Raw genomic sequence first — 23,374 nt, forward strand, 5'->3', positions numbered from 1 at the left:
CAAAGATACTGCAAGGGTAGCGGGAGACGGGGAATATTTTGACATGCGAAGGCAAAGGTGGAACATGGGCAATAACATCACACTTATGCTACACTCATTAATCTTATTTATTGTTTCATAACGAAAAGGAAAATATATCTACAATGTATCTACCATAAAAGTGTTAAATAAAGTAAAAGATGGCTTTACAGCTCAGTGGCTTTGTGGGCGCAAGTTGTAAAATACTGTGGCAAAAATTTCCTCAAGGATTACTAACGCAGTTTTCTTTCGGATATATTTGTTAAGAATGATTTGCGTGATTTTCTAACATGTTTTAGCCCTGACATTCCAATTTTTCGCGACCTAAGGTGTGATTCTAAATTTTGCTATCACGTGTCCACTTTACAGATGTCTTCATACGGGATCCTGTCAATTCTCTTCCCGCGGTGAGGTCCCTGTGGGGAGAGGAAAAAAATAAGTATACAACATCTAGGTGAATTCTTCTATCATGAAAAGTAAACTGAAGCTGTTTTTTCCCAATCAAAAATCCTTGCGTAAATTAAAAACCAATCATTTGTGTTTCCCAATCCTGGAGTTCGTTTCCTTCTGGGTACTTGAAGCTCCCCTTGGTCTTTTTTTTTTTTTTTTATAACTTCTCCCTTGCTGAGAATGGACAATGTAATAAAGTTGATATATGCTTCAAAATACTCAACTGACAACTGGTCAATAGTGTGCGTTCATGCACAACTAATCACTCACAGATAAAACACAAAACAGTGGGTCACAGCCTATCATTCTAATCAAACAAGGCTGTTTTCAGCTTACATCTTTCAGCTCTACTGTTACAGAGAAGGTCTTTTCATCCAAGGACACGAGCGAAGCTGTTACTCCTCGGTGGACACCGTTTACAATCAAGACAGTCTTTCCTGGAAATACAAGAAACGGAGTTGATACCTCTTTCACCATGCCCGTCAAGAAAAAAATAGATTTGATCCTTTAGCTCCCATGAGTGACCACAACAGAAGTTCTCCTAACAATATCAAAACAATATCCAGCAGGCAAGTGACGAGAGTAAAGATAAACATATAGAAGAAGTTTATTTGATCCAAAACCAACTTCTCTGAACTAACATCATGAGAATCTTAAGGCAGACAGTAAGGAGAATTGCTAATGAGATCTCGGGAGAGAAAGGGTGAATTTCCCAGACCTCGAACACATTAACAGAATTCGATTAAATATCAATGTAACAAACAACGAAAACAAACAACATCATTCAACTGAAGCTTATAGTAAACATGGCATTAAGAGTATTACTGCAACAAATCTTGTTTTTTTTTGCTCGTTAAAATCTGCATGTCTCCTTTATCAAAACATCTTCAATGTGTTGAGGACCGTTTTCCTTCGCCTCATTCAAAACATCTGAAAACGATTAACTTTTATTCCGAATAAATTGCTAACCCTTGCCCAATCCCCTCATAGAGCGGCGTACGGGAAAAGCCGACTTCCCGTCAGTCTTTTCGTCGTGTGTTTACCATCAACACGCGTTTCTCGAGACCTTGAGATTATTAGACACATCCCCAAAAAGATAGATATCCCTGACTAAAACCACAGTACCCATAGCTGGTATGACTGTTTCTAGGTGTTCCTGGTCCACTTTGAGAACGTCTCCGCCATCTGACATCTTTATCACTGCCACAAATAGATTCTTAACGTCCTGCGGTAAGAAAAGGAAGGTTTGGAACAATTCTATGTGACAAAAATCCCAATTTTGTTGAAAATTAGGCGGTGACGGTGGCAGCCCCTGCTATACATTGTGAAATCTTTATGTGAATCTGGTTTTCTATCAGAATAATCGAGATACTACGAGCGCTCTTGTGAGTGAAAAATCTCTCATTTATTTCACCGGTAAAACCATAGACAATTAAAATATATATCTACATCTTGAATATATGAAGTTCATATATTTTGAACTGCGGTGTTAGATACGTATGATGCACGATCCTCGCAGTAAAGAGCGCTATTTATGCAATGGCGAAAATCAGACCTGAAAAAAATCAGGCCTGTACGGGATTCGAACCACTGACCTCTGCGATACTAGTGCAGCGCTCTACCAATTGAGCTAAGAAGCCAACTGGGAGCAGGCCGTTAAGTTGATTAGTAATAAACCCGTGATGATAAATAAGATACAATGAATATATGAAATTCATATATTCATACGAATATATTCATATGAATATATTCATATGAATATATTCATATATATGAATATATAAATAGATATGAATATATGAATATATGAATATATTCATATAAATATATGAACTTCATATATTCATTGTATCTGATTTATCATCACGGGTTTATTACTAATCAACTTAACGGCCTGCTCCCAGTTGGCTTGTTAGCTCAATTGGTAGAGCGCTGCACTAGTATCGCAGAGGTCAGTGGTTCGAATCCCGTACAGGCCTGATTTTTTTCAGGTCTGACTTTCGCTATTGCATAAATAGCGCTCTCTGCTGCGAGGATCGTGCATCATACGTATATATATATAACTGCAGACAGGGCGCACACTGTTTCGAACTATGTGGGTCTCGTCAGTGCAGTGCAGACACTGAACCAAGCTCTGGAATAAACCATTGCCTGGGCGCTACACTTGTGGGACCAAGTGCAGGCATCTTGCCATGCGAGAGTGTTCAAATCACAACTAAGGGCTCGTCAAAATACGGCACAACTCGTAAAAATACTCAGCGATACTACACAACAAAACGTCTACTAAGTTATTTATTATCCAACACGCCAAACTGTTATTTCAGCGGATATTTATTTACGGGGTGTGCGCGACAGAAGTATGCGAAGCGGAAAGGAATTGGCGCGTTGTGGTGTTGCTGTTTCTATTTTATTCATTAAATGAAGACATTTTCTGGTCGTCAAGCTGTTTTTCTTCGTTCGATTGATCTAATAAACTTTGATCTATATTTGCCAGCCATTCTGACTCTTCGTTGTCGAAAATATGACTCAAATTGTCCGCCATTTATTTTTCGTAACTACAATAAAATTATTCGCTTGCGCGATGCGAGAAAACCTGTTTAACTGGTACTCTACCATAGACGAGTACAAATACCGCGTGGTATTTGTACTCGTCTATGGCGTCATTTGTACTCTACGAGGTGTAGTTGGATAATAATTACGTTTATTTCATTGCAGCCATATACCATAGTTACTACAGGTTTACCAGCATAATCAAAAAGCTCAAATAGGTTAGTGGTGCCTCTATTAGTTTAAGGTTTGAGATAGTAAGATTACCTTCCTAAAGACGCATTCAGTCTATTAAGATCATTTGTTAAAATAGACTGTAACGTATTTTTGCATTCACACCTTAATTGTTCCTTTCTTTTTGTAGTATTTTTCTCCAAGCTTTTTGGTCATGACTTTCACAACGATTCCCTACATAGCAAAGCCAAAAGACAAGTTCAAGCAAGATTCACAGTACCAGAATAAGTTCTTTGCAGTCGTAATATCAATACTATACTTCTGTCATTATTATTATTATTATCATTAATATTTTAATGCACTATTTTATCATACTGCCTCCACAATATAAAGAGTTCACCACTTCTCGTTGGTTCCTTTCCCCGCTCGTCCGTTTGTTTGTACGTTCGCTCATTCGTTCCTTTCTTCGTGCGTTCGCTTGCTCGTTCCTTCGATCGTTTTTGATTTCGTTTGCTCGTTCTCTCGTTTGTTCGCTGGTTTTGTTCGTTCGGTCTTTCGTTCGTTCTCCCTTCGTTTGTTCGCTGATTCGATCGTTCGGTCTTTCGTTTGTTCGTATGTTCGCTGGTTCACTCGTTTGTTCGTTCTCTCGTTTATTCGCTGGTTTTGTTCGTTCGGTCTTTCGTTCGTTCTCCCTTCGTTTGTTCGCTGATTTGATCGTTCGGTCTTTCGTTTGTTCGTATGTTCGCTGGTTCACTCGTTTGTTCGTTCTCTCGTTTATTCGCTGGTTTTGTTCGTTCGGTCTTTCGTTCGTTCTCCCTTCGTTTGTTCGCTGATTTGATCGTTCGGTCTTTCGTTTGTTCGTATGTTCGCTGGTTCACTCGTTTGTTCGTTCTCTCGTTTATTCGCTGGTTTTGTTCGTTCGGTCTTTCGTTCGTTCTCCCTTCGTTTGTTCGCTGATTTGATCGTTCGGTCTTTCGTTTGTTCGTATGTTCGCTGGTTCACTCGTTTGTTCGTTCTCTCGTTTATTCGCTGGTTTTGTTCGTTCGGTCTTTCGTTCGTTCTCCCTTCGTTTGTTCGCTGATTTGATCGTTCGGTCTTTCGTTTGTTCGTATGTTCGCTGGTTCACTCGTTTGTTCGTTCTCTCGTTTATTCGCTGGTTTTGTTCGTTCGGTCTTTCGTTCGTTCTCTCTTCGTTTGTTCGCTGATTTGATCGTTCGGTCTTTCGTTTGTTCGTATGTTCGCTGGTTCACTCGTTTGTTCGTTCTCTCGTTTATTCGCTGGTTTTGTTCGTTCGGTCTTTCGTTCGTTCTCTCTTCGTTTGTTCGCTGATTTGATCGTTCGGTCTTTCGTTTGTTCGTATGTTCGCTGGTTCACTCGTTTGTTCGTTCTCTCGTTTATTCTCTGGTTTTGTTCGTTCGGTCTTTCGTTCGTTCTCCCTTCGTTTGTTCGCTGATTCGATCGTTCGGTCTTTCGTTTGTTCGTATGTTCGCTGGTTCACTCGTTTGTTCGTTCGTTTGTTCGAATCTTCGCTGATTCGTTTGTCCCTTAGTTCGTTCGCACTTCACTCGTTGATTTGCCATCCATTTTGCCTCGTATCCTTTTTTTTTTTACTTACTTTTGTGATCCAGTTGTCCTTCCGACTAGTCTTCATCTTCTTTTTCTCTTCCATCTTAAAGGAAAAAAAATTAATTATAACTCACAGTTTATTACTGAAACGAGAGCTTTCCCTTTTTGTCCACGTCTGATTGATCAAAAACTGCCTATCCGTTCTGTAACATAACACATCTTTTATGAACTTACCTCCATTATTTCTTCCAGCGCTGATTTCCGTTTTTGACTGGAAAATTAAAAACAAAGGACTGTACATTATGTGCGTAAATAGCTCGGAACAAAAACTTGTACTAGCTGTAACTTGTTCCCCTAGCTTGTAAAAATCCTCAAAAACGACAAGACACAGAAATAAACATAAAAGAACCCATGATAGATAAAGTAATCAAGGTGCCAGCCACGAAAGATTTCTTTACTTCTGTCCTCTTTGAGAGACTTCAACTAAAATGAAAGTTTGTCAAAATTACCAATCAATACATCAGCGTCGAATCTTTCTCAACAGCTATTCATTAACTGACAGTTCTTGACACCACAAAACTTTAAAACTTCTAAACAGAATCTGTATTTACACATTTTAACAAGCTGACGGCTACAGTTGAGAACACATGTCTGCAATTCCACTGGATGAAAAAACAAACAAACAAACAAACAAACAAACAAACTAACTAAAAACACTGGATGAAAAACAAACAAACAAACAAACTAACCAAAAATAACAAAAGATGAAAAGTACCATCAATTTGTCACACAGTTTCAATACCTTTTTTCGGCTTTTTCTTTCTCTTTCTTCTTTTCCCTCGGAATCCAGCTCTCTGACATAAGTGGATTCTGCAGGCCAGTGGGCTTCGACTGCATTACTCTAATTTTACAGGGTAGAACAGGAAGGGTAAGTGCCAGAGTGGTGTTCGAATCTAGTCTCTGCTCAGCCTGGTAATTTTTTCTTCCACAGACATTTCTACTCTTTTTCAGGTGATCAAAATCGATGAATGGAACTGAGCTTCGCTGAGATGATATTATCTCACTGAAGAAAATTCGTTTATGAAATCTTACTATGGGTATACTGACATATCAACAATGAACCGAGAGGTTTCTTAAGTCCATTAATACTTGTATGATTAAATAGTGGCGAGGATTTTTCGAGGAAAAATTTCTTGCAAAAATCGGTTGACAATTTCTTTTTTTCAGCAAAGCACTAACCCGCTGGGCCCTGGATCAGACTCCTTCTTCTTGGCCGCCGGCATAAGGAACGTCACTAAAAAAAGTAAATCACAATTTACTTGATATTGGAACAATTTTCAACTGAAAAGTTGGAACTAAGAAAGTTATCCGGGATCGCTTTTGTTTTCCTTAACTTTTATCGGTGATTGGTCTAGAAAACTTGCTCAATCCTCTCAACCAATCAGACGCAAAACTAAAAACAATCGCCACTTTGTCGCCCGCGTTTTCCCGCGCTTCAAGCCGTTTGCCTGTTTTCATTTTGAGTTCTCATTGGCTATTGAAAGTATAAACTTTGGTTCTGATTGGTTGCTGGAATTACTTTAGTTTTGGTTCTTGACACTCAACTGCAAACTGCTACAAAATATTACCACAGAATAGAAAGATGGTAAGTTTTGAGCTCGGTAAAGAAATAGAGAAAGATGTTTTTCGTCTAATCACGAGCGTGGGACTCAGAATACTTTCTTTGTCCCACGCTTGTGACTAGACGAAAAACATTTTTCTCTAAATATCACTATAGAAATCAATAATAATAATTATAAATTGACAAATAAAATTCTTTAATGAGCGTTGAGAGTCTCAAAATCTTATTGAATTGCTTTTCTTCGCATAGTAATTCGCAAAACTGCATCCTCGGAGAGCTAGGGACAAACAGGATCTTATCAGATCATTGACGTTCACCCTCACAGAAATAATTGGCATTTATCTTGGCCTTCTCTCTATAATATCCTTATATTAGCCAGAAAATAGGTACTAAGAATATTAAAGTACTATCAGTTACGGGATGTTATCCTAACCTTACACCAAATTCTCGTGAGTACTTAACGAGGAAATATGAAGCAACTACTGTACAATGTAAAAGGGAGAGGTTTATTGATCAGAGTTTGGGATTTAAAGGGTTCAAATGATAATCACAAACAAGCAAACCTTTTTCCTCTTCATCGTCTCGTTTCAGCTCTGTGAAGACTGATTCTGGCTAAATGAAGCAAACAGATACCAAAAAAAAAAAGATGTATATACAAAAGTTAAAAAAAAAAGATTGAAAAAGAAAAAAGAGATTTTTTATCAAAACAAACCTCATCGACTTTCCTTGCACGTTCTCTTTCAATTTGCCTTTCAAGAAGCTTTGCTGGTGAACAGTAAATACATATATCTTATTAGACGTTTTGTTGTGTAGTATCGCTGAGTATTTTTACGAGTTGTGCCGTATTTTGACGAGCCCGTAGGGCGAGTCAAAATACAAATAACGAGTAGAAATACTCTGGGATACTACACAACAAAACGTCTAATAAGTTATTTATTATCCAACACACCAAACTGTTATTTCAGCGCGGGCGAATTTCGCGGATATTTATTTACGGGGAGTGCGTAACAGAAGTATGCGAAGCGAAACGGAATTGGCGCGTTGTTCTATCGCTGTTTCTATTTTCTACATTAAATGAAGAAATTTTCTGGTCGTCAAGCTGTTTTTCTACGTTCCATTCATCTAATGAACTTAGGCCTATATTTGCCAGCCATTCTGACACTTCGTCGTCGGAAATATGATTCAAATTGTCCGCCATTTGTATTTTTTTTTCGTAACTACAATCCAATTCTTCGCTTGCGCGATGCGAGAAAACCTGTTTAACCGGTACTACAATAGACGAGTACAAATACCGTGTGATATTTATACTCGTCTATGGCGTTATTTGTACTCGTCTAGGTGTAGTTGGATAATAAATTTGCTTATTGGTACGATGAACTACCAGGGTAATTGTTTTCTTTTCACTCGGGATCATCACTGTAAAAGTTAATTGATGTATGATCTAAACTGCTAGGCAACTTGTAACCCTTCTAGGGTGGTTCCCACGAAATTTGAGTAATTTGTTTATAGCAAGATATCAATGTTAGTCAGAATAACCAACCTGTTCAAAATTTAACAAATAGTAAACACCACAGCGTACACTCTTGAGTTGTGGATGCCCACGGGAGGTTGCTAAGCACGAAAGAAGTGTAAGAGTCGCTCGAGGCGATAGCCGAGAGCGACTCTAGCTTCTTGAGTGCTTAGCAAACCTCCCAAGTGCATCCATAACTCAATAGTGTACGCTGTGGTGTTTACCATTTGTTTTATAACATAACATTGATACATTGTACCTAAAGAGTTCCCTTTTATTTAACAAATCTTACGCGACCAAAAAAAAACAAGCGCGCGCGGAAAAATAGTCTTTGCATTTGCTCACGTCAGCAGCGTACACCCATGGGCAAATGGGGGACGCTAAATTGACCAATCAGAGCACGCGCTTTACTTTGGTTATGTTATAATACTAATCATTTGTCTTTGATCACAGTTCTCAAAGTAGCTGCTGAAAAATGGTCAGACAGCTGGGGTTTCTGCTGCCATCCACCTTCTCACGACAAACCTGGTTTATTACACAATTGCTATCTCTGGAATACTACTAACAGTAACTGTACATACTCTATTAAAATATATGAATGCCAATCTAAAATACTACAATCCACAGGTAAATAAAATAAAAATTTTGATGGATGCAGTGTAACACTGGTGAGAGCACTGATGATTGAAATAATTTCACTAAAATAAAACAATTTAACAGCGGAACCTTGATTTAACGAACCTCTACATAACAAAGTCCTGGGTATAACAAAATAATGATACTTCAGTTTCAGCCCACCAAAGTTACTGTAAAATGTATGCCAGAGAACCGCGATATAATGAAGCAATTTCCCCAGTTCCTTGGCACTTTGTTAAATTGATGTATCACTGTATATATATATTTGTCTTCATTGCCTCATTAAAATTTAACCATCTCTTACCTCGTCTTTCCTCATCATCCATTTCCATCTTTTCTTTGGCTGCAGCTGCCTAAAGGTAACAGGAAAAAAAAAAAAAAAAGGAAAAAGAAGAAAAAACACAGTACTTTTTAAATTGCAAAGAAATGTAAATGATTTATGCATTATCAAGTATTAATGGTTATTTTACAAGCCAAAGAATGCCCATGGATTTCTTTTGGGTCTGTGAACCCTCAGTCAGGGATCCTCCACTGGTCAGGACACTGTGGGCTGGGTAGAACAAGCAATTTTGCTTTAACATCATTTGATAAAAGGCAGAACAAGTGATGAGATCAGACGCTAAAGATAGAATTGGATTGGACATATAATGAGGAAGAACAGAGAGGAACACTGCATTACAGCATCAGAGTGGAGGCCAGAGGAGAAAAGGAGACCAGGTCGACTAAAAACAACATGGAGGAGAATGATTGAAGATGAAAGACGAATAGCTGTGTGGCAATCATGGACGACTGTTAGAACTTTAGCAACAAACCGAAGTGGATGGAAAGAGAATGTCAAAGCCTTATGTGCCTTATGGCACAAAGAGATATAGAGATTTATAAAAGGCCAGTGTTTACTCAGGGTGACATATACTGACTTATAATTCTTATGGCTTGACAATGGTGACAATGAGTATGTTCCACATGCACTATTCAAACCAGTTGTCCATGTACCTTTTGCCTCTCTATGGTATCAGGATCCCTGTCAATGTATGCAATAAACCACCCTCTCTCTGTTTCATCTACTTTGCAGTGTCCTAATTGAAAAAGAAATAGCAATTACTGTAGAAAGATAAAAATCACTGCAGCAAGTTTAATCAGTTCACATTAAGTTTACCACAACATAAACTTTGTACATCACAGTGAATGGCACATGACTCACCTTCCTTTCCCAGCCACTTTACAAATTCAGTTAGAGTTTCCCACTTATGAAAGGAAAAAAATTAACAGACATTAACATCAGTTAAATCGTACCACAATAAATGATACAACAAGCTGAATTATGAATGCATTTGCTTAGCTTTTTCCTAACATGATCTATACTGTATTAGAGCAATTAGGCTCACAAAAGATGTCACCATTAATGTTTTGCTTCTTTATTATATAAAACAATCAAATACAAGTAGATTCCATGTTGCCGCGGGTGACTGCACAGTACTAGGTCCCAGAAGAAACCAAACTGAGGTAAGAACATCAGCGACACACTCTGCTGAGGCCTTGTTTTGAAAAAAAAAAAAAAAAAGCCAAGCAGGGCTTGACACTAATGGTAGCCCACTAGCCACAGACCAGTTAGCAGAAATTCAGCTTTGGTCAGTGGTTTTGAATTTCCACAAGCCAGTTTGGCTATTTAAGAAACTGAAATTCGTGTAACATCTAAGTTGTCAGTCTAGCCACTTGACCAGTAAGTTAAAAAGTTAGTGTCGAGTCCTGCTGCTCCTCATTTGTCATTTTTTTTTGTTTATAACACATTTGGACATGAGCTCTTACTGAAGAGATGCTTGAGAACAAAGAATCCATTTGTTGAATGTTAAATAACACATGCAAGTGTTAAAATGTATCACATCTACATGTAGTACTCAAAGAGAGAATTATAAAATACAAGGCTGTGCTCTAAGAAAAATTGAAGGGAGCCCAGTGCTCTGAAACTGTAAAATTCAGGGTGCCCAGCATATAGCTTTCAATGAAAAAAAAAAAAAAGATTCCTGAGTCATCCAAGAGTAAAAGCAAGGTGCCAGACCAGGGCTAGGGGCCACCAGACACAGCTAGACCACAGCCCTGAAATAATCAATTAATTTCTGATACCAATGAGACAAATGACCGAGTCTAAAAAAAAACTCTGCTCCACCGACCTGAGTTGCATTCATGTGAGTATGATGCCTGTCACTAATGTAATCCTGATAAACTTGATTAGCCCTCACTCTACGAGTTCCTTAAAAACAGATGTTGTATGAGAAAGAGGCTTAGTTTTTCTGTATTAACTGATGGATCTAGATGGGAGATGGAGGATGTGGGATAGAGGATGACTGCCAGTTCCTCAATTGGACTCGTACATTTATTTCATTTTAAATACCAGTTCTTTGAGACCAAAATTCTTGTGATGATACTTGATTGCATGTTACTTCTCAGTGTTAAGTATTAAGAATCTAATGGTTTTAAAATATTTCACAGGTTGTAGAGGATCCAGAGTAAATAAAAATTTCTGTGCTTTCTGAATTAAAGTTTGGAACACCTCAAACCCCTCCTATAAAAAATTGCTGTAGTCAGCCCTGACGGTCCATGATATTGCATGCTAGTGTATTCAGGACAACCCACAGTGCAGAGTTCTGGTTGTTAAAAATATAAAATGGTGACCCATACAAGCTTTGATAAGAGTTTACTGTGGAGACAAAATTGTATCTTCTATCACTCCTTGCTCTACAATGTCACACCTCTTTTTTTAACCCCTTTACTCCCAGAAGTGATTCACATGTGACATTTCCAATAATATCCATGCATTACCCAGCAAACAACAAAAAATAAGAATACTCAAAGTTATCAAATCTTGACCGTACACCAAATCTTTCTAACTGATTTATAAGGAATTGTGTAGCATCTAGATGAGAGAATTTACAATCAGATCTTGGGAGTTAAAGAGTCAACTGTTATAAATGTAAATGTCATGACCTGTGATGTTCCAACTTATCTGGTGACCCATTGCTACTACAGCTAACATTCTCTTATTTACTAACAATGTTTTTTACATCGCTCCCAGTGCCCATGGGAAAAATGAAGTGAATCCTGTGTTCTGATTGGCTACCCTAGAGGGCAAGATGGGCCCATCTTGCTTGCTTAGGATTGCCTGCATTGATCTCGTGCATGGAAAAAATTGAATTAGAACTACTTTCGTAATTCTTGGATAACATTGGCAATGGAAATGCAAAAAGCAGGAGAAGACGGTCAAAACAAAGAAAACAGAAATGACTCCCGTGAGTTTGTCGTGCTACAAACACAGTTGACTTTAAAATCATTTCCTGGCTCTCGAAGTAAACAACTAAGTCTCATTTCTTAATAGAGCAAAATTTTTTTGCAATATTGTAATTCCTTTATCAACCAAGCTGGATATATGCCTCATTCTTTTCTTGCATTCTTTTAGACTTCACCTTTGTCTTGATCCATAAAAATGAAAAAAAAGAACTCAGCCAATATCCAGCCATCTTAACCTCACACTTGGTTAATATCATGCTTAATATGATTTTCAATTTATAAGTAACTAACATTACAAATTGTTGTTGGTGATGTGGTTGTCCTTGGGTGAAACAAGGCTGATAGTTTCTAAAGAAACTGTTTGGGGCTGCGTCGGTGGGGGTAACGAAATAATTTGGATATTATCAACAAAGTTTAAATGGTAAATTGGCCACCGTAAAGATTAAAAAAGCTGACGTTTCGAACGTTAGCCCTTTGTCGGAACGAAGGATGAAACACTTTGCTTGGGTGAAACACTTTGCTTGTGATTCAGAGACTTGTTTAGGAATTTTCATCAAGGGTGGAAAGGGTAGGAAGATTAATAACAATAATAATAATACTAATAATAATAATAATAATAATAAATAGATGCTAATAGGGCGCATTTCTAATCTCAATGCACCTAACAACAGATTATTAAGACATATGAATAAGTAATTAATTAACAGTAATGTTTTTTAAACAAAAATGTCTTAAGCCTAGTTTTGAATGTTTCTACTGTTTCCACTCTTTTAATATAATTGGGAATTGAGTTCCATAGTTTCGGTGCAGATACTGAAAAAGCGCATCCACCATAGGAATTGGATTTAATAGGTGGGCTGCATAACTATAAGTGAGTTGATGATCTCAGTGTTCTTGATGGGTGGTATTCTTGTATAATAGGTTCTAAATAACTAGTAGATTGCTCATTTAGGATCTTATAAGTTATAAGTAATATCTTAAAATTAACCCTTGCTTTGATTGGCAGCCAATGTAGATTCTTTAAAATAAGTGTGATATGGTCAGTGTTTCGTGTTTCGGTTATCATACGAGCAGCGAAAGATTAGGAGGAAGTAAGTCCCATCTCCTTGAAGTAAGTAAAATGCCATGCCTTGAACAAGAGGAAAGTATAAAATACAGGAACACCAAATCACATACCAAACTGTCTTTTCAAAAGCTTAAGGAAAGTGTCTTGGAACTCCCTGAAAATTGAAAACAGAAAAATTGTCTTAGTTCTCTAGAAAACCTGCCACAAGTGCTACAGAATAATTTTTTATAGAGAGAGAATTTTCACTTCTAGAGGGGTTATATTACAATACTGCTTTACTAAATGTGACACAACAGTAACAGTTCCAGATGTACATTCTTATCAGTTAACTACAATTTACATTAAACATAAAACTACAATGTTCATTGAACTTATTACAAAAAGGTGCCGAAACATGAAAGAGCTAAGAACATAATATCTCATCACAAAATATCATTGCCTTCCAATTCGAAAAAAAAAAATTCAAAAATTTTGTTATCGCTTCAGAACCTGAATCAAGGCGCTCATGGTAACGGAAGTATTTTTTGCTATTTCTTTTCAAGTACTCTTTGTTTTCCTGTAGTAATTAAAATTTCCTTTTTGATTTTTCGATTGCTTTTAACTTGATAAATACTAAATGCAGACAGTTCGGTACTCTTGTTCTTGCAACTAAAACTATAATACCCAGCCATCGACGATGAATTACAAGGATACCCCCTTTTCTCTCTTGAAAGCCCTAAACATTAACATTTCTGTAAAAGGTGTTCTACATTTTTTCCTAAATCATAATAATCACGGATACAGCACTAGGTTGTTTAACCTATACCTCGAGAAGGTGTCCATGTACTTGTCAACATCTTCTGCCAGTAACAAAAGCTGGCGCTGATGTGATTCCGACATTGTATGGCACTTGAATCCATTCTTTCCCAAGAAAAGTTAAAAGAGAGGTACATGAAAGTTTTGTATTAGTTGACAAACATTAATATCGACTAAAAAAAAACTCCAGAAAGGAAGCCAGGTTTAGTACCTCATCTCGGCATTGTTTTTGACACATTTGACAATACCATCGCAGCTTCTGCAAACCTTTTGCTTTTATCCTATTCGAGATGGCTTTTGGTGTTAGTGCTCCTGCCTTCTCTTTGCCCATGCTCTGAATTTAAATCTGTAAAATTATTAAAATGACCTTCTCTTTCCGACCTTTAACGCTTATTTCGACGTCCGTCCGCCATGTTACTAAGTTGGACCAACATGCAATGCGTGATGTGTGCCAGACCTCTCACGTCCAAAGCTAGCAGGTAAAAACTAATCACATAATTATTGTCTATCATTTTTAATATAACGTTTTTTTTTGTTTTTTCGTCTAGTTTGGTTCTTGCTTTATTCAGTTGCCTTCTCTACGAAAAATCTTAACTGTCTCAGAAAAATACGGATCTGAAGAGGAGGATGAAACTCTAGTTTTGGGTTAGCTGCAAGCGTTGACGAACTCTGGTTGTCGCTTTTCCGCTCTAAAGCGAAAACCAGAGGTAAGGATATTCGGCTCGCTTGTTCAACAGAATAACTTGTTTGTTCTTCTTTGTTCTTTTTTTTTTTTTTCCAATGATACAATTTGACCTTTATTTTACGTCATGGTTTGCAAAAATATTGTTTCACCTTGGTGCTTTTCATCTCAAATATTTGAGCCTATAACAAAATTTTGTAAGCATTAAATTTTCAATTTGAGTTTAAAGCAGCTATTTCAACACAGCTTCAAAATATTTACGTGTTTATTACATAAAAAAAATGATGTTTAGTTCATACGGCTTTTTCATCCAAGAAATTGGCTCGAACTTATCGTTTAATCAGGTGTAACTTTCCCACATTTTTCAGTCAAAATTTTCAGTGGCTGTTCTAACCCATAGAGAAACGCGACAAAAGCACCATTGACCTAGAGCTCTTTCAACGTGCCTAAAGAATCATAGGTCATGCGGTGAGGCCTTATCGCGCGAACTAGACTAAATTGCTTCTTCGCACCAGTTTCCACCGTATACAAATCCCGTATCAGTTATCTATAATTCTACCCAAAAAAATTTTTGAATATGAAAACCCTATCAAAAACTAACAACTTTTAATTCGAAACGCAGGGAAGACTTCCTTATCGCGCCAGGCAAAGGCCACTTTTATGAGAAAAAAAAAACTAAGTAACGCTGGAATTTCAATTTTTTACCAACTTAAATAGAATACCATGTTTCAATTCACTTTCATTCACATGATTACTTAATGCTGACACCTTAGTTAACACAACTGTACGCGTTATTTTCTGTCCTAGTTTATTCAAAAATGCTACCTGTGCAAACAAAATTTCCAGCAATCGCATAATTCCACCTCGCTTGAATCATTCACAATTAGTAGCCCTTTAGTGGTGCTGGAGTAAAGAGCGAATATTGAAGGATATCAGCCTTTAGAGAAGTCTTAAGCATGCTGCTGGTTTTGTTCTTCATTATTACCTTCCACCAAATTTCTCTCACGCAGAGGTAAGATCTGGAAGCTTTACGAGCAAACTTTCGTGCTCTTTTCGTTTTTTAACTATGCAGGCAGCTAAGGTAATGGCGAGATAAGCAGGAAAGGTGAGTCCTCGCGCGAAGTTCGACGTCTCCCTTCGCACACGACTGACCTTCTGTGTTCGTCTACAGCTTGTAATTCTTTAACTTCATCTTTCAGTGTGAAAGATGCCGATTGGCACAAAGAGTATCATACCCTTGAGGAGGTACGTTATAATTGATTGAACTGTGAAAAAAGAGCAAAGGACGATCTTGGTACTGAATATAGGGCAGCAGTTTTGCTATTTGAATTCTTAAAAATGTTAAAATTTAGCTAATGATTGGCGTATATTTAAGGTGCTGCTGAAGCTCATTTTAGTGTATGAAGAATCATTATTTTAACTTAAAAGCATGAGTTTCTATACGCCACTAAAATAATGGGTTGAGTTTAGCGTTTCTCACTAGCTTGCGCGTCTGATTTCGTTAATAATCAGTCATAACAAGACAACTGAAACCGAATTGAACAACACCCGGTTTGATCACTGTTATAGATAAAAACGAATTAAGTCCTGGTAGCCTCGGAATTAGGAAGAAAAATACACAATGAATCAATGATGCTATTGGCGTGGTCGCCCAGGTTTCCTCACACTCGGTGGCGCTAAAGTGAAAGTACAAGGGGAATACCACACCCTTGGGAGTGCTCCCAGTCTCCGCGCGGCCTTAAGCCCTGGATTTGCATCCCACTGACTTATTTGACTTTCCAAATTTTGTAGATCAACCAGAAGCTACAGGAAATTGACAACACATACGAAAATGCTTTCCTGTTTTCCATCGGCAAGTCTTACCAAAACAGAGATACAAAGGGAATCAAAGTAGGTATCAGAGGACATACAAAATATTTATATTTCAACCACATGATCCTTACGGCCTCCAGCGTGAAAGCCAGTAGAAAACCATAGTGAAAGCTGACGTAAGTTGGGTTGGCCAGTTTGACGTGAGCCGGCCTGGATCAAAAAAGCTGTTTGGCTCTGAAATCACTCGGCTTTGTTGTAAAAACTTAAAGGAAGAAAGGGAAAGAGAAAAAAAAAAGTCGCTCTTTCTGATAAATTGTGAGTTTCTTGTTCTGACTGAAAAAAAAAAAAAAACAAAGGAAATGTTTTTTACTGTAGAATTTTTTTTTTCTTGGTTACTCCGCGTGCGCGCATTTATTGCGTCCTATTAAGATTGAAGCAAAATTTTCAACTCTTAGTGGTCATTTAATAAAATGCTTATTGACCGAGTTTTGTTGGGCTTAAGCAGGAAATATTTGGCTCACGGTCAAGGCACACGGACCTCGTTCCACTCGGTCCGTATGTCATGACTTCGAGCCAAATGTTCTCTCGCACGGCATTCCCACTCGGTCAACAAGTATATAATGTATTTTTATTTGGGGGCATTTCACTTCAATTAGCCCCTCTCTGCTATATATTAGCCCACACATTCCACTTTGTCGAGTGACGATAGCAGTCGGGCTTTGCAGTATTTATGGAGCTCCTTTCATTTGATTGGTGTCACATATATAGTCACATATCAAGAACATTCTGATGAGAACAACCAATCAGATCACAGGAAAAATATAAAACGCAGCCAATGAAACCTTTGGGCTCAGTCTCTGTCTGTAGGTATTTCGCTGCGCCCGCGATCCTCAACATGGAGATGGGACATCTCTCGCTGCCTGAATCGCAATAAAAGGCGTGTGAGAAAGACGTAACTGCTTATCTCTGCATTTGATCAGTTAAGAGCATTACGCAATTTACACGCGATTTCTTCAAAGCCATGCTATTGGCAAAAAGGTCAAACTTAAGGTAACCGATGCTCATTAATAAATGGCTTTTAAAAACTGGTTTTCATTGTACACTTCGTACTGCTCTTCCAGTTTACAGGTGCGTTTAAGGCAGACAAGCCTGTGATATATATCCAGTGCCTGGTGCATGCCAGGGAATGGGTGTCTGGGACGGTGTGCATGTACATTGCTGACATGGTAAGTGAGAAATTATTGTAACAACATGTAGAGCACGCGCAAGATTGTATGGTCAAGTTGGCTAACAACAGTTTTCAAAGGAATGACTTTCATAAATCTCTACTCGTACTTTCTGAGAAATACCGTGGCCTTACAGCTAATGTTGTGGAATTCTGTCATCTCATTGGCCGTTTCAGGATATACATATCAACTCACTGCACTACCTGTGATAAACTTTACACAATCTGAGCCGTTAGAATTGGTGTCTACTCAAAATTAACTTATTCTTTTCTATCTGCTCATTGCCTCTCCGGCTTGAAAATGTATGAATTACGTTACCAGAAATTTTTCGATGGTCACTCCTAAGATTGAAAGGGACATGGGATGCCTCAGGTTAAATCTTTATGTTCTGGGATAAGATATTTTATTCGTGCATCTCTGAGGAAATCTCATCAGTGAAATGTCATGGGAAACCCATTGGACCAGCTAAAAAAAGTAAGAGAACCTTTGAGGGGAAACTGGGAGAGAGTCGTAACAAAGTTCTAACGGAGAAACAGTTCCGAAAATTTGTATAAGCCTCGGTAGCTATATATTACAATGCGACGAAGTACCTCAGCCCCTCGTGGAGATCATTAGAATGTCTGTTAAATTTCACGTAACGAAAACCTCAGGCTAGGGGAGCCTTTCAACAAAATTTCCTTCCTCTTTAGGCTTCATTTCTTTACAGAGGCCTCTGAATAATTCAACAGCAAATTTCAGACAAAGATAAAAACAGTCAGTTCTAAGACCTTATAACACCTTTCGGAATAATGTAATGAAAGACCGCCTACTACCAATATTGAAACATATCGTTGCTACGTATATGTTCATAGATGCAAGCTTTAGTGCTTTAGGCCAACTAGAACGAAGTATTTTAAGTAACGAAAGTTTGGTTCCTTTTAGCTGGCACAAAGCTATGGACAAGACCAAAAAGTTACAGAACTGTTAGATAAAATGGACTTTGTGATTGTGCCGGTGATAAATCCTGATGGATATGTTTACAGTTGGGCCACTAAGGTTGGTTAACCTTAAATGTTCTCCATGAAAGTTGAATAAGCTTTTTCAAGTCCGGTTTTACAATGGTTGCCATATATTGCTTGCGGCTGGACTCCTGATCGTAAGGCCTGGGTCCGAGATATGGCTAGAGTCATTTGATATAATTATGTTCTTACGTTAGGCAGGAGAAAAAATTATGTCAGCGCCTCTCTTCGCGATGGTATCGATGGGTCCTCGTGAACTAGACTACGAGAAGTTCCTAATTTTCGGCGAAAGTCGTCACGCGAGTCAAAAAAGAATCAGTCTCTTGCGACAGACATCCCTGAAAAGAAGGAATGCTCGTAGTCTACTCGCACACTGTCAAAGATAGAGCCACGACGAAATGCTAGCTAGCGATCTGCAATGAACTCGTATTCCGTGCAGGAAATCTGGCAATACTCAAAGCCACTTCAGTGGAAGTCACTTATAGTAACGCAAAAGTAATTAGAAGACGAAGCTCCGATAGTAACAAGCCACTAAACTCGCAAGACGCAGGTATTGAAATCGCGTAGTTCTGAATATCACCACGTGTAATTATTTTGACTGAAGTCTAAAAACCTCCTGGGAGACCTCACCTACAAGTTCAAGTGAAATATTTACGAAGCTTGAAGATGCCTTCCCCCCCTCCCACCAAACAACACACAGTTGTCACGTTTCCGAACGACGCCAAGTGCCCCCCCCCCCCACGGATGGAGGGGATGCTATTCCATTACAATTACAAAACCGAGGCTAAATCGCAAAGTCATGTTCCAATTCTTGTCTTCCAGGTGACACGATCATGGCGCAAAAACCGTATTCGTTTGGGTATCCGTGGGTCAGAAAAATGCAACTTTGGTGTGGATCTAAACAGAAACTATGGTTACAAATGGGGTTGTTGCATAGGTCGGTTCAAATAAAGGAGTGCTTTCATTATATCGCAAGCATACAAGTAGGAAAACATATAAAGATACGCAGCGTGGTATCTTCAACAGACCACGAGTGGGTCTCAGCTGAATTAGGGCTCGAATCCTTACGAGGTGGCCTATACTTGTTACTTATACAAAAGCTTGGTCATGATAGAGAAATTTGCAAGTGTTGAAAGTAATCCGAGATTTCTCTTGTTTGCTTTATTTCGTTATGTGATTGGACCTCGTTTGAATGACCGACCCATTATGTTCTGAAGAGACATTGTCAATTCGGGATCGGAGTTGAATAGATTCTGTAGTGTAAAATCAATTGTGCGCATTGTCTGATGCAAAGGAACTGTTTGGCTGAAATTATTTTGATATGTTGCATTCAATTCCATTTCTTTAGATCAGTGGCATGATAACCGATGCGAGGATACATGGAAAGGACGGTATCCGTTCTCTCAAAGAGAGACCCAGAACGTCCGGAACTATCTGACCGGTCTGGGTGGAACTTTGAAAGGTTTCATCGACTTCCAAGCCTTCGGGGAGGACTGGTACTACCCGTGGCGGTACACATTTGAGGACACCCCAGATCATCAAGAACAGGTCTGGACACCAAGGGCCGGTTAAAAAAAATTAGCCGTTGTATAACAAAACTGCGTCCTAAACAATCCTCAATTTAGCAAGCCTTTTATCTGAACGTTTACTATTGTAAAAAGTGTTAAGAGAGCCAAAAGAAAACCGTGGAAGGACATTTATTTACTGAACTAAAACAACCCTCTTAAAGGGAATCATTCGGTGTAAGGCCCACTGCCTGTGCGAAACCGCGGTTTGGGTTACACCTCGTGCTAATTAATAACCGGTCTTACGAATTCATAAGTAAAGACTATACGAGTACAAAGATATCTGGGTACCAAACCTTTTAAATGGGGAATGGGGAGGCCACAAAAATATCTGAGGAACGCACCTCTCTTAAGATGCCTATCACGCTGGTCAAACGTAAGAGCATGCGCGAGTGAAGACACTTTTATACGCCGCGCGCTAATTTCCTGCCCCAAATTTGAATCAATGTCAGTGTGTGAAAAGCTGCTCACCCACCCCTCCCAAAATGTAGTCAATTGTTAACAAATCAGGGTTAACGTTGGGTTAGGGGAAGGGTAGGTGCGCAGTTGCTCAGGTACTGGCATTGATTTCAATGGAAAACGTTACAAACAACTGTTATCACGAAAAATATGAAAAATTACAAACAAAAGCAGGGAAAAGGAAAACTCGGAACCTTTTGCACACAAAGCTTATTTAATCACGGGTTTTCTGTTGAATTAATATTTTTTTCTTTATCGAAAAAGTTATACTGTTTTCAAACACTGCGACTCACTTGCTTTAGTCGTTGTCTATAAGAAAAATTGGTTTTGACAGCCACCTAGCCTCTTCAACGGAATGTCAGTCTAGATCTGAAATCTTAAACAGGATGTGTACTTTGGCAGTGCATGGCCTGAAAGCATGGTACATAGTATAGAATGCCGCAAAATTTACTCATCATTTTTTGCATTAGGGTAGAGAGACAAACCGGCAGATTTTTCGTAAACAGTGGCAGGGTTTGGGGGTACGACTGAACAATCACCTCCAAACATCCCTTAGCATTTCCCGTCGGTTTATAAATGCGAAAATAACTTTTCACGCTTTAAATTTTCCAGCGTAGGGTTGCTGTGGAGGCGTCCAAGGCGATATATAAGGTTAACAGAAGAAGAAGCTACACGGTCCATTCTGCAGGAACCCCCGGTGAGCATACTGAATGTTGATTGCTCTTTGCGCAAACCGTCATTCTTTCGCAACGCATTACACAAATTACTGCGCATGACTTCTTTAAAACTCGATTACCGGCCGCTGTTCGGGAACCTGAGCCCGCGCTCCTCCCCGAATTGGAAAGAAAAACATAGGATTCGACAGAGCGGCGGAAATCGAGCCTTGAATGATCGGAGATCGATGATAAGAGGTTTTTCGTATTTTTCTCGTAAAAGGGTTTGATGAATTGAGAGCTAAAATGGTGGATCATGAATGAGATCTTGAAATCTAATGTTTTACATATATTGCAGCTGCGTTCGTGACAAGATTATAAACCATATTTGTCTATTTCTGTACGAGCTAAAAATTTATCCTCTTCTCACACGACTCTACGGACTTTGCTGATCTTAGTGGTATGTAGGACGCGTGTCAAATAAGCCCGTAATGGTGTAACTCACCGTAGAGTCTCTGTGACTCGGTGGTAGAGCATCGGAGCGCATGCGCAGATTCTTAAGGCTGAGTTTTGATTCCTCACGGGGACTCAGAAGTTTTTCTTTGTCCCACAATTTGCTACAGGTGGGACAGCACTGGCTGGTGGTACAAGCATTGATTGGGTGTATGGACATCTTGGTGTTTTATACACTTACCAAGTCAACTTACCTCGTGGCGGCAGAGATGGATATCATCTCCAAAAATCCAGTCTTTTGAGCAATTCAAAGGAAGTATTTGCGGGTCTCTCGGCAGCTGTCAAAGCAATTAAAGTGTAAAGAGACGCTGGTTCTAAGAAGCGGCATGTTTTGTCTTTGAAGGAAGGAGACCATAACGTGAGAAATATATGGTCACAAAGTTAAAAATTTACTGCAAAAGAATATCGTCAACCTGTTTTTGTGTCGGATCGCGTATCATAGTAACACCACCCGACCCAAACCACTCTCACTCGTTCTTCTTCTCCTACCGGCGTATCTTGCCAATAAGTGAATGTCTGGACCGAGCTAAAAAACTGCCGAGTATGAAAAATTAGAGCACTGAGAAAATAATGAAAGCTCACCCCTCTAAGATAAAACTGACTGCCTTTACGTGTCACAAAAGATGTACGTATTAAAAAAAAAAAAAAAAACACATGTAATCACCAACGTGATATTTATTTGTTTGCTGGTGTCGTTTAGCACACACGTTTTACAGCGCTTTCTTGATTCAGAACTAAATTAAAACCAAAGCAATTACAGCAGACAATCAAAACAAAGAACACTAAACCAAACAGAACGCAGAATAAATTCATTCGGGTATGTTTTCAGAACGAACAGCAAATTAGAATCTATGCTCGTTATATTATTTTAATCAGGCAGGATTTAAAATGTCCTAAACAAGGAATCTTGGGTAATTTTCAGCCTTAACCCCTGAGGATGATCAACATCTTATTTCTCCTAAGTATCTCTGCTGAGATGAACATCAGCCTCATGAGAATAAGGAAATAATCCCAAACTTAAAATGCTCTTGATTTTTGAACTTAAGTGTCCTTGGGCCCGTTTCTCGAAAATCTCGGTAAATTAACGGACCTGTAGAGTTGTTTCGTTTTCATTCAAGATGGACATTTCAAAAGTTTTGAAAATGATGCAATAAAACTATCAGCTAAAGAAATAAAAAGTACTGGTTCGGGAGCGAGCCACAAACCTGCTTTCCTATCCCTCAAATTTTGATAATAAAACATGGCTTTAGGCCTGTTAAGTTATCGGGATTTTCGAGAAACGGACGCCTCGTCAGATCTTGTCAATGCCATAGGAAACTTATAAAGAACTGCATGGAGAATGAGCATACTGATATTAGAGTGAAAAGGGCCTACAAAAGAGAAAGAATAAGCTTCCTTAGAGTTTAAATCCTATTCAACACCTTCCGTCTTAGTCGTTACAAAGAATTTTTTTGTTTTGAAACTTCCGACACCACACATTTGTGAGTCCAGCATGCTATGCAAGCGGTTGTAGGGCCGGTCACTTAAACGAAGTCTAACCCAAACTTCGGTTTTACGCATGCAATGGGCGTCAGGTATTCCCTATAAGAAGTTTGAGTTGATTAACATTAAAGTGTCCTTCCACTGTTAGCTTTCGGCCCACTTGTTAAGATAAATGGTTCGGCAAAATTGAAGTTAGTTAAGAGCACAGTTTTGTTAAACAACTGGTAAACTTTCTTCAAGTAACAGCCCCTAGTATTTGAAAAGACGCAAGGTACTTCCCTCGCTGTCCCACAAGTACAACGAATGAAACAAAGCTGTC

The 23,374-nt window shown here is 38.6% G+C and overlaps 2 protein-coding genes across 2 annotated transcripts; one reads left to right on the plus strand and one right to left on the minus strand.

Annotated features, from left to right (window-relative positions):
* Positions 1-89: 89 nt before the first annotated feature.
* On the minus strand, positions 90-14,102 carry LOC111335342 (DNA/RNA-binding protein KIN17). Its single transcript, XM_022941226.2, has 17 exons — positions 13,877-14,102; positions 13,676-13,770; positions 12,981-13,024; positions 10,691-10,770; positions 9,724-9,766; positions 9,516-9,598; positions 8,827-8,875; positions 7,089-7,141; positions 6,940-6,988; positions 5,995-6,049; positions 5,558-5,656; positions 4,990-5,026; positions 4,805-4,858; positions 3,355-3,423; positions 1,594-1,693; positions 805-905; positions 90-434 (listed from the first exon to the last, which is right to left on the minus strand). The coding sequence occupies exons 1-17, from the start codon at positions 13,994-13,996 to the stop codon at positions 369-371; spliced, it is 1,197 nt and encodes a 398-aa protein (XP_022796961.2). The 5' UTR covers positions 13,997-14,102; the 3' UTR covers positions 90-368.
* Positions 14,103-15,208: 1,106 nt separating this feature from the next.
* On the plus strand, positions 15,209-22,226 carry LOC111335355 (carboxypeptidase B). The gene is made up of 9 exons (XM_022941243.2): positions 15,209-15,359; positions 15,547-15,592; positions 16,139-16,237; positions 17,281-17,385; positions 18,307-18,420; positions 19,206-19,320; positions 19,732-19,931; positions 21,020-21,104; positions 21,684-22,226. The coding sequence occupies exons 1-9, from the start codon at positions 15,304-15,306 to the stop codon at positions 21,872-21,874; spliced, it is 1,011 nt and encodes a 336-aa protein (XP_022796978.2). The 5' UTR covers positions 15,209-15,303; the 3' UTR covers positions 21,875-22,226.
* Positions 22,227-23,374: the final 1,148 nt, after the last annotated feature.

Source organism: Stylophora pistillata, chromosome 5, assembly GCF_964205215.1.
Source record: "Stylophora pistillata chromosome 5, jaStyPist1.2, whole genome shotgun sequence".
Lineage (NCBI taxonomy): Eukaryota > Metazoa > Cnidaria > Anthozoa > Scleractinia > Pocilloporidae > Stylophora > Stylophora pistillata.

Coding starts and splice junctions, on each gene's coding strand:
- LOC111335355 (XM_022941243.2), top strand. CDS start 15,304: ATGCTGCTGGTTTTGTTCTTCATTATTACCTTCCACCAAATTTCTCTC. Junction 15,360..15,546: donor CAAATTTCTCTCACGCAGAG/GTAAGATCTGGA, acceptor TTCATCTTTCAG/TGTGAAAGATGCCGATTGGC. Junction 18,421..19,205: donor TTTACAGTTGGGCCACTAAG/GTTGGTTAACCT, acceptor CTTGTCTTCCAG/GTGACACGATCATGGCGCAA.
- LOC111335342 (XM_022941226.2), bottom strand. CDS start 13,996: ATGGGCAAAGAGAAGGCAGGAGCACTAACACCAAAAGCCATCTCGAAT. Junction 6,989..7,088: donor GTGCAAGGAAAGTCGATGAG/GTTTGTTTTGAT, acceptor TGCTTCATTTAG/CCAGAATCAGTCTTCACAGA. Junction 5,657..5,994: donor TCTGATCCAGGGCCCAGCGG/GTTAGTGCTTTG, acceptor CTGTAAAATTAG/AGTAATGCAGTCGAAGCCCA.